Source organism: Idiotropiscis lumnitzeri, chromosome 8, assembly GCF_059441095.1.
Source record: "Idiotropiscis lumnitzeri isolate Australia: NSW breed Sydney's pygmy pipehorse chromosome 8, RoL_Ilum_1.0, whole genome shotgun sequence".
Classification (NCBI taxonomy): Eukaryota; Metazoa; Chordata; class Actinopteri; order Syngnathiformes; family Syngnathidae; genus Idiotropiscis; species Idiotropiscis lumnitzeri.
The window spans coordinates 4309263-4320016 of record NC_142398.1 but is presented as its reverse complement, the minus strand read 5'-3'; the positions used below and the strand labels follow the sequence as shown (position 1 = coordinate 4320016).

General features: G+C 41.0%; 1 protein-coding gene across 2 annotated transcripts in view; it reads left to right on the top strand.

Moving 5' to 3' along the window:
* Positions 1–386: 386 nt before the first annotated feature.
* mgat3b (beta-1,4-mannosyl-glycoprotein 4-beta-N-acetylglucosaminyltransferase b) overlaps positions 387–10754 on the top strand; it is a 62562-nt gene continuing 52194 nt past the window's right edge. Inside the window, exon 1 of one of the 2 annotated variants that reach the window (XM_088302419.1) lies at positions 387–497. In XM_088302419.1, coding sequence (XP_088158545.1) covers positions 493–497 — 5 coding nt within the window. In that variant the 5' untranslated portion in view covers positions 387–492. Of the gene's footprint in view, positions 498–2790; positions 3296–10754 lie in introns of those variants that run through there. The other variant, XM_088302420.1, reaches the window with a different exon arrangement.

Sequence of the window (10754 nt, the reverse complement as noted above, 5' to 3'; positions counted from 1 at the left end):
TTGTTTTAACCTGCACTTTTTTTTTTTTATCATTGCTTCCTCCCAAATATGTGCCCACAAGATCTTCCACCTAACAGATGAGACATGAACACTGAAACTATTCCATCTTGCCCAGCGTGCTGAGACAAGTCCATCTTGCATCACGCTCTCCTTATTACTTATGTATTTAACATTGCCATGTCATTGCATTTTTTGCCTCACAAGCACTTTTCAACTTCACGTTGAGGCAACCAATGTGTGGCTCAGCTCTCCTCTCAGGGACAATCCAACATGACTTGTACACACACTGTGCAGGTGTGTTATCTATTCATTTGGCCACAAGTTCACCTTTCATAAGCTCCCCTTTAGGGTGTGTTCAAAAGTGGATACAAATCACAAACAGACATGCACACTACTCTTTCTGTCTTTAAAAGCACTGCTGATTATTTACCTGGAGCAACAGCACGTTAAGAAGAAGTCGACATTTTTTTCTGAAGACGAGGCGGTTGTTCAATGAGGTAAACATTTTTGGAGTATTTGCTGTATGTGTCGGATGGTGTGTGTACAAACATCTGCAAGTGTGGCAGCGGTTAGAAGTGTCACGGTGAGAAGTGTCGCAAAATGTTGAAGAGGTGTTGTCAAGAAGGCTGTCATTTGTCCAAGTGAAGCAGTGTGGGCAACCTGTGGATCATGGGCCGCATGTGGCCCTCCGTGATATTTTAAAATCAACTTTGAAAAAAAAACATCTGATTTGATGAGCTAACCCACAGATGCACACCATTTATAAAAATAAACATGTTTGTTGTTCATTACATTGTAGTTTTTGCAAAATCGGATACATAATATGCATGTTTTCATAAACAGAGACTATGTAGACCAGGATTGCCTGCTCTTGAGATCCCCTGGCCAGCCTGTTTTAGATGTCTCCCTCTTTCGACAGACCTGATTCAAATTATCCGGATTGTTATTGGGCTTCTCAAAGTTTGCTGATTATCATTTGAATTGGGTGTGTTGGAAACCTCCCCTCTGTTCTCTGTCTGTGGCAGTCTCTTCAAACACGATCAGTTAGTAGTGGCGCTTTTGAGACAATTTTTGTCGTTTCCCTGTTTCACAAGTAGGTTCCACATACGCACGGGGGCCAATTTGTGGGCCAGACTTAAATCAACTTCCGGCCTTTGTTAATCAAACCCTTTTTTAAAATTTGTCAACCCCGCCCCAAAAATGAGCACCCAAGTATTATATATATATATTTGAGCTCATAAAGTTCAGCTTGAACTATCGAGAGGTCAAGGGTCCTCTTGTGAATATTGTTTGTCGTATTATTGCTGGGCCATAAAGTTGTCATAGTAACAAATGGTACGTGCATCGTACGTGCATGCGTCTGCTAAACATTAGCGAGCTTGGTCAAAGTGTCACACGCTTGGTACACTTCTGAGCCTGTATGCAGTTTGAAGACATTCTTTGCCTTTATTGACTTGATGCCTTATCATTGTGTTTCTTTCAGTCTTCATGGTCGGTTGGGTTTTGACAGTGCGTTCATTTATCCCAAGAAATGCCTGACATTTTTTTATTTTTTTTTACACCAGACTGACTCACATGCTATTCTCTCACACATGCCAACCAACTGCTTAGTTGTGGTCAACATTTAAGCGTGACTCGAACCTACATATGTATGTATGTAAATATATATTTATATATTGAGTGAGTGAATGTATGATGTGAATCTGTTTGTTGTAGGTTTTCACTCCGATACTGTCGAGTTTCAGGTCACTGATGGTGTAGTGGTACATCCGCCTGATTTGTGTACTGGCAGCTTGGGTTTGGTTCCCACTCTGTGACGGTTTCTATGTCTGCCCTGCGATTGGCTGGCAACCAGTTCAGGGTGTAGTGCGCCTTTTGCCCGTAGTCAGCTGGAATAAGCTCCAGCACCCTCCCGTGAGCCTGTACAGGATAAGCGGTGCGGATAATGACATGACTGTAGTTGTATTTCATCACCAAAACAAAAACAATACGGCACAAAACAAGTGTTTTTGGGTTCTGCACTTCAATGGCCGTAAAAATTATTTGAGAAACGTGTGATTTAAACCTCAAGATCATGCAAGACATAAAACCTTCAAGTCAAAGCACATGTAGATTTTTTTTAATTTTATTTTATTATTCCACCTGCTTTGGTGATACACTCTGCCAATTTCACCCCCACAACTGGAGTTAAAAAAAAAAAAAAATCTAAAAATGGCACTGGCCTGCTCATATTCGCATCATGTGTTGGATTCCTGGGAGGCGGTTGAGCTACGATCTATGTTAGTGGGGTAAGGGAAGGGGGTTTTGGGGTCTTTGAGGAGGCCTTTCCTTTAATCACAGGCATGGGTGTCGATCCAGAGCTGGGAAATGGGAAGACAAATCTGATGTGTGTGCGTGTGTGTGTGTGTTTGCGCATGTGTGTTGGGGGGTCTCTGTGGAGCCGTCCCACCGATAAAATTACATAAGGTAATGTTCTTCACTTTATTTTGCGTTTGGGGTCGCCACTTACCTCCCCACCACCACCATGAAGCACTGCAGTCATGAAGCGGAGGGAGGGGGGGGTCCTTCCGAACAGATTTTGTCACGACGCTCCTGATCTCAGAACAAATAACATGGACGTTCTTTACCAAACCTCCTCCTCCTGCTTTTCATCCGCCAGCCCCCTCTCATATTTCGCCCCCCGCCCCCACACCCATCCTTCACCTCCGCCTGTGGTTGGCCCCCCTCCATCCAACCCTCTATGCAGCCCCCGCCGTCCCTCGTCAGCAGCGGCGTGACTGGGGAAGGCGGAGCTCTCCTCTCCTCTCGCGGTTCTGCTGCTGCTGCCTTCATTCGCCCTCCTTCTAACCTGCAGCGAAGATGGTCAATTGCCTCTGAAGAACAAGACGAGCCGGACTATTTTGGTTGTTTTTGCACGACGGAGGAAGAGGACTCGGAGGAAGGAAGGCGTACAGGCGGAGGCCGGGAAACACGCACCTTAATCGGTCCAAGAGGACGGCGGACATCGGCGGTCGACACCCCCGCGAAGGCGAAGGCACCCCCACCGCTGCCACCACCAGTACCACGTCCCGCCTCATCCCTCCATCCTCGCGAATTAGGAGAGAAAGGATTATAGCCGCCGCCGCAGCCGTCGATTCGAGATCATCCGAGCCTCGGATTTGCGGCTCTCCTCCCCGGCCGCAGCAGGGTCCTCCCAGCCGGGGATGCGGCGCCTTGTGCGGGTTAGAGTCGGACGGGCGGCCAGGCTATCATCCGCAGTGGACCCATGAAAGACATCTGACACAAGCACAGATGGGTAAGAGGAGATGGTGTGTGTGCGTGCGTGCGTGCGTGTGTGATGCTGGATGAAGTTGATAATAGCAAGAAGCACAGTGCACAGATGGCCTGCGCTACCTTTCCATATATTATGACAGTCTTTACTGTAGTGCCTAAGAGCTTCATAAATGCAGTACAGTGGAGCCCTCATACTTGCGGTTTGGCAGCCGTGGCTTCTCCTATTCACGGATTAATTTTGTGTGTGTGAGCTGGGGGGCGGGCATCCCCTGTTTTTTTGGTGGAAAACGTTTATTGGATGTTTATTGCCATATTTTTGGGAGAAATTGAACACGGACTTCGGTTCAATGCAGATTTTCACTATTTGCGGGCCACCCGGTTCCGATCTCGCGAAAAGGCACCTAAATATTGGCCAGTGCTGGAGCTAGACTTTTATCCTGGGGGGCGGGGCATCGGGTGGCCAAGGCTATGTTAGGAGGTCCGCAACACAAAAACGTGGGAGCATGTTATCAACGATCAAAATCCATTTTTACATTCAATAAGATATGCTTGCATGCACACACAGACATCTAAAATATTGGCAACATCAGACACACACACACACACACCCACATGTGTATATATATATATATATATATATATATAACATTTTTCAATAGCCACAATGGAAATAATTATTATAAGGTAGATTAAGCACGAATTTATGTTGTTTCCTTAGAAACCACTCATATATCTTGTCGCCCACCATCTTCTAATTTTCTATGCACCCTATGAAAAAGCTTAGACAGTAGCCTATTGTTTCTTCCAGGCTGGCATCACGATCAGTCACACAGTGTTGTAAAATCTCTACTTTCAGCCTAAAAAATGTCCGGAAAAATAGACTAATGTCCTTGTTTAATTTAATATGCAAACCTTTTAGCTTGTTGACACTGTGGGAGTATAGAGACTAGGGAAGCCCAACTGGAGGTGGCCTATGGGCTGCAATTTGAGTGGCCCTCTGATTCATATCCCGCCTCCTCCCAATTATTATTATTGTTTATTTATTTATTTTTTTAACAAATCTAGTAAAATCCTCCGGAAAACCACGATAAACCTTCATTACATGTTCCGTATGGAGAACGGGTGGAAAGGTGTGAAAATTTCCTGTAAATTCTTTAAAATATCCAAGTCATTCAAGTCAATCATATTTCAGGGGGCCATGTGTCAAAAATTCACACCATCCCGGTTATTTTTCCTGATATCTAATTTTCAATTTTCCCAGAATTCCATATCCATTCATTCCCAATGAGACGTTCCGCAAAAACTTCCACATATATCAAAATTCTCTTTCAGATCGACTTCGAAACTATTTCAAACGTTACAAAAATTGACACCTGCACAACAGTGCACATTTTTCCACATTAAAATTGCAGACTGTACATTAATACCGTCCTTCCATATTCCTTGACTGATTAAAACCATTATGAGATTTTTTTTCCACATGCCAAATTTCAACATTTTCACTTATTCCTCTTTTACTTTCACGGGATTTCAGTCCAGCTTCAGCTTTGAAGCCATCACACTTTGTCCAAATTGCATTGGTGTGTTGTTTTTAACATTGTTTAACTGTTACTTACAAAGAAACAAGCTGCTGTTCTTCCAATAGAAAAAAAATCTAAATCTTGTCTGTCACTCAAAATAGGTCAAACAAGTCTTATTTTGCCAAGCTATTTAACATTCATAACCCTTGTTAGGAGATGCGGAACAGATAATGGATGGATGGAAGTGTCACATAGGTCTAAACATTAAGTTAAGCCGCGGTGATAATGTTACCCGGATTCCATAATTCTGACTTTCGTGCTATACCTGCATAACTTACCTCGATACCGACCCTGAATCAACACAGAGGCAAAAACATTAATCGCGCAGCAGATATGAAAAGTCTGCACACCCTTGTTTAAATGGCAGTTATATGATGTGCAATAAAGCATTCCAAAACTTTCCCCACCATGAATGTGATTTTTAATCTGTATATATTAATCAATTACCGTGGTAAATTTGGGCTGCGTTGCAGTTGAGAAGATCCGGGTTCGGAACTCCGTTTGTGTGTATTGTGTATTGTGGGTGGTTGTGGTGGCAAGGAAAAAAAATTCAAAAGCGGAAAGTCCTTAAAATCCCTATGTTGCACCACAAAGATTCCAAATCAAGAGGGCTGTTGTGCTGAAAATCCACAAAAATTCTAAATCAATGCCAAAGTTAAGGGCTTAAAGCTGCTGAAATTGAGAATAAAACATAAAAATAAATAAGTAAATATTATAAAATCAAGTAATAAGTCATTTTATTGCACATTACTGAACCAGAATAAAAATACACAAGGAATCTGGATAGTAGTAAAAAAATGTGACTATACCCGACACAACAGATAAAGACGTTATTGAAAAGTTATGGCAAATTAGTTTACTAGTTTCTTTTTCTATACTGGTTATAATTTACCCAAAGGAATTCTTGAGCCCAAAAATAAACAAGTTCAAATATGTTATTTATAAGATTTTTTTTTCGACTTCAGCAGTGTACGTCGCAGCAGGGAGGCAAGCGAGGTAATATTGTAATATAAGCTGCAGCCTCGGCGACCCGACCCCGGATAAGCGGCAGAAAATGTTTGGATGGATGGATTGTGAGTTCTGTTGTCTAAAACGGCGAACGATCGCCACCAAAATGCAAAAGTACGTTACTAGTCTTGTCCACTTTCAAGCTGTGAAAGTATAAAAGCATTCTGCACAATAGTTTGGATTTATTAACTTCAAGATCAGCTCATGTGATCACTTCCACAAAATCCAAAATACCGTGCAGATCAATTCTCCACTTACACAAGCTGAAGCGGACAAGAACAAGAATGCAAACACGAACCCCGGCTGGTTATATTTCGGACATTTAGCTACGCTGAAGTCGTGTCAACTCGAAGGAGGCAGTCGGCGGCTGACAGCATGCAGCAGGCAGCCAACAGGCGGGCATGGATCTTCATCCGCCGCCTCCTTTTCCCCTCCACGGCTAACAGTAGGATAACGGCACGACTAATAGCAACACTTAGCTTCAGGCCGTTCAACCAAAAGGCGTTGGCACAACAACCTCCCAATGTGCCACGTCTTAAAAGCATAATCTATGTAGCTCTGCTCACTTCCACAGTTCCTCATTCTCATATAAATCAGCCAGGAGAGGTTAATCCTTTTGATTTGTTGAAGTGGTCATAAACAAGGATGTCCACATGAATTTTGGTGCCAATTGATCATCATTTTTGGATATTATAAGCAATAAAAGTGCAATGATTTTCAATGGAGAGTTTGCAAACTGTACCTTTAAAGACTATCTGAAATTTTTGGATGCACCACTCTGTGAAAGTGACATAAACCAGCATAGATGGAAAAGAAGATGCAGTTACTGCCTTTATAGCTCTAGAAATAGGCTTTAGACACTCCTGATCATAGTATACAACTGAAACATTTTGAACGATATGGTATAAGAGGGTTGTATTGAGTTATTTCGATGATCAATAGCTTCAATTTACTCATATAAAATAAAAGTTAGTAAAGGTGAATTTAAGGGTCTATAACAGGCCTTAAATGTTTCGTATTATACATGAATGATATACTGTATGCAATGTCTCTAGAAACACTGAAATGTATCCTATTTGCGGATGATACAACTCTGAACACTGTCGAAAGTGAACTGAACACACTTACACATTGGTTTGTAAAAAAACTAATTTGGAAAAAAATGTGTTTGTTGGGCACCGAAAAAATATAAGAAAAGACGTTAAAATCACTTTAAATTCTATTGTAATAAAAAGAGCCTAAAATACAACATTTCTTTGAATGATCATTGATGTCGAGCTACGCCTTTTCCATTGGCTTGTTTTCTTGAAAAAACTGTACTGTTCTCTTTTATGGAAGCTGATTGAATAAAATAACCAATACATACCAAGAATTATGTAAAAGGAATACATTAATAAAATTAATAGAAATAATAAGGCAAAATATTACAAAATTATATTTAATACCAATGCTTAAAAAGTAAATATGAGAAGCAAAGTAAAATACAAAGTAAATGACTGCATATAGTTTCACTTGAGAAATGACTATTAAGGAGAAAATTAAAAACAATAAACACTGATATGAAAAATCAACAAAAATATAATAAAATGAAAATGAACTTAAAATGAAATAGCAATTGAAAATGATGCAATTATAATATGGTTATCACTAGTAAATAAGTTGCATTGTCAAATAAACGACTTTAGTACATACAGTTTAATACATATAGTTGAAGTCAGAAATTAATGATTTTTGAGTATAATAAGTAAGTGCTGTAATAAAATGAAGGGTAAAAAATATAAAACAATTAATTAAACAAAAATGCTACAATTACAATATAATAACAATTGATGACTAGTAAATAAGTAAAATACGCAAATTGAGTGTATTTTATGGCACTAATTTAAAAAAATTAAAATGTAAATACAAATGAATACTAAAATAATAATGCTACAATTATAGGAAAATAATAACGGGTTAATAGTAAGTACAAAGTAAAATAAAAAAATAAATCACATTACGTATGGATATACAGTTTATTGTTTGTTTGTTTTAGTTTAAATGTGGATGTTGAAAATACTTTCTAAGTGTCCAATTCATTGTGCCCTGGATTGGATGCCAGCTGACCAATCATTTTGACAAGGCTACGCTAAGCTAGCTAATCGCTTTGCCTCACATCCTTATTTTGCCGCTGTTGCCGTGATGTTCCTCCTCTGTTCTGCAACACTCACACACACCCCCACGCGCACACGCAACAGGATGCTGGCTGTGCTTACACTGTTCCTGGAGAGAACAGAAGACATTGCTTTCCAATTTTTGGAGTGTTTTTGAACAATTTCCCAAGCAACGTGTGTGCATGCACTTTCACGCATTCACACACACACATATGCACACACAATTTTTTAGGGCGGCTTGTGTGTTGCTTCATGTCCTTCCTGTTGTTTTGCCCTGCCGCTCACCCCTGAGTGCTCAGCGGGAGCTTCCAAACACGTGAACGTCGGCCTTGTCGTTGCGTTTCCGGAATGTGACGGTGTAGCCTGTCGGCTGTTTTTCAAGCAGGAAGAGACGCTTATAAAGTGTCGTCGTTGCAGCCGCGCTGATATGATTTGTCTTAAATGGACGTATTATTACCACGAGCAACCAGCCGCATAATTGGCTGATTTAATTAGATAGTCGCCCGAGACGCTCAAGTCCCACAAGCGGAATAGAAGTCGACTTCGACTGGTATGCTACGGGAAGTGGCAGTAAAATTTGGCTTGGCAGGGTTTAGGTTGTGAAAACTTTTGTCACTCAGCAATATGAAATTTGGTAGACATGTCCGTCGTCAGTAGAACCACCAAAAAATAAGTCGCAATAAGCCATGTCTGAAAAGACGCAAGAAGTCTGACATTTTTGTTTGTAATGGCCATTTTGGGTTTAGTTTGGCAACTTTAAAAAAGAAATCCCCCCAAAAAACAATTTATTTAATAACATGACATTTGGTTGTGGCATGTCTATCATGAGACGCACAAAAAGTCTCAAGAAATCATGCTCGAAAAATGTCTACCATGTTGGTTTGAAACTTCTATTTTGGCAGTCCACTTAGCAATATTTGGTTGACATGTCTTTCATGAGTAGTCCTACAAAAGTTGCAATAAGTCATAGTAGAAACGACACAGGAAGGCGGCCATTTTGGTTCAAAGCAATGAGCAAGCCATAGTGTTAGCTCTCTTTGTACAAGTGATTATGGAGCAAAAATTGGTTTAGCAGAAACTCGTTTTTTCTTTTATTTTTTAGTGTTCTTTAAAATGAAAATGATTATGAACTGCTTGGTTTTTGGCTGCTGTTTTCAACAACAGCAGCATTTTGTAAACAGGCAGAAGCATTAGTATGCCCATTTAAACCCACCAAAGTTTGGAAACCACCAAACTTTAAAAACTAGATATAGATGGACTTGGAATTTTAACTTCAAAATGACACCAATCTTTACTTTCCTCTTGTTTACTTTCTGTTGTGATCCCAAATGGAAATTTTGTTTACATAAGACTTTTTTTTAAAGCTGTAAACGGATATGAACAGCGTCATTCTGGCTGCTTATTTACACAAAATGGAATTTTGGAGTTTAGGTTTCGTCTCATACTTTGTTACATTGTTTACTTCCTTAAAAAAAAAAAAAAACTCAATTACTTCCTGTTTGAGGGATTAACCCTGTGGCAGCCCATTTAGGTAGCAACCTCGTTGTCTGTTTTAATCCCATTTGCAGATTGTTTAGACATTTTATTGCATATTTTTAGGGGGGAGGGGCCCTGAACGTGAACAGCATGGTTTTGGCCACTCGTTTACACAAACTCATACATACTCAATGTTCTCAGTGGATGTTTTTTCCCTTTAAACGGCAACGTTATCAGACTTGTCTACCCTAACGGTAACGCCAAAAGGACGGCTAAGGCAGGCAGTGTTTTGCGTCCATACACTGCTGCTCTTTGTCAAGGTCAAGCTGTCGTCTGAATGGAAGCAGTCCGACCTTTTCGATTCCACCGTCATTGCCCTGCTCCTGCTCCATGCGACACTCAACTCGCCTCCGTCCTCGAACCCCCCCCCTCTTCCTCCCCCGCGCCCATTTCCCGAGCTCCACTTTTATAAATAAGGCCTCCTCGTTCCCCCACTGCCCTTCACATCAAGCCACCCCCACCCCTCACTCAATGCTGCCTCCTGTCAGACAAGCTCGCCCCAGTTTAACCGCCAACCGGGGCCAAAATAGAAAAGCTCTCTCCTTGACGACGTCTCCGCCATGCCCTCACTCACTCGTCGCTGCCCCCCCCCAACTGAAAATAAGCCCATCCCACCCCCTTGACTCGCAGTGTCGCTTTACAGTCGAGGAAAAATGCCAGTGTGAGAATGTGAGGCATTCATAGTGTTATCTGGTTTGCAAAGTGACTCTGTCCTATTCTTATGCATTAGCCATAAGTCATGTTAAGTGTGGTAGAGGAGACATAACAACATGGCATGCACCGTTGGGACTATTTCAGATTAACGACACAAATAGGAAAGTTACAACTTTTGCCGTACCTTTTATGCACATTTGGGGTTCAATTAATATTTTTGCGGAGTTCAGAGAGGTGTGGAAGCAAGAAACATGTATTGGCAAAAGTATCTTATTTGTATGATGGTGGGAAAAAAAATACAATTATGTGACCTGATAAAGTCAGCCTGAGTTTCATTTTCGCCTCCAACGACAGATTTGTCCAAATTTTGTATAACAGCATATCATGCATCATTTTCATTATGTTTTATTAGTTCGTCTGAATATTCTTGACCTCCTCGACCTTTTTTTCCCCCCTTTTTGCCTGTTATGACTTTCTGCGACTTTTTAAAATAATTCTTGGTGAGTTCAGAGAAGCGTTGTAAGAAGCAGCACAATCATGCTCTGTCTTC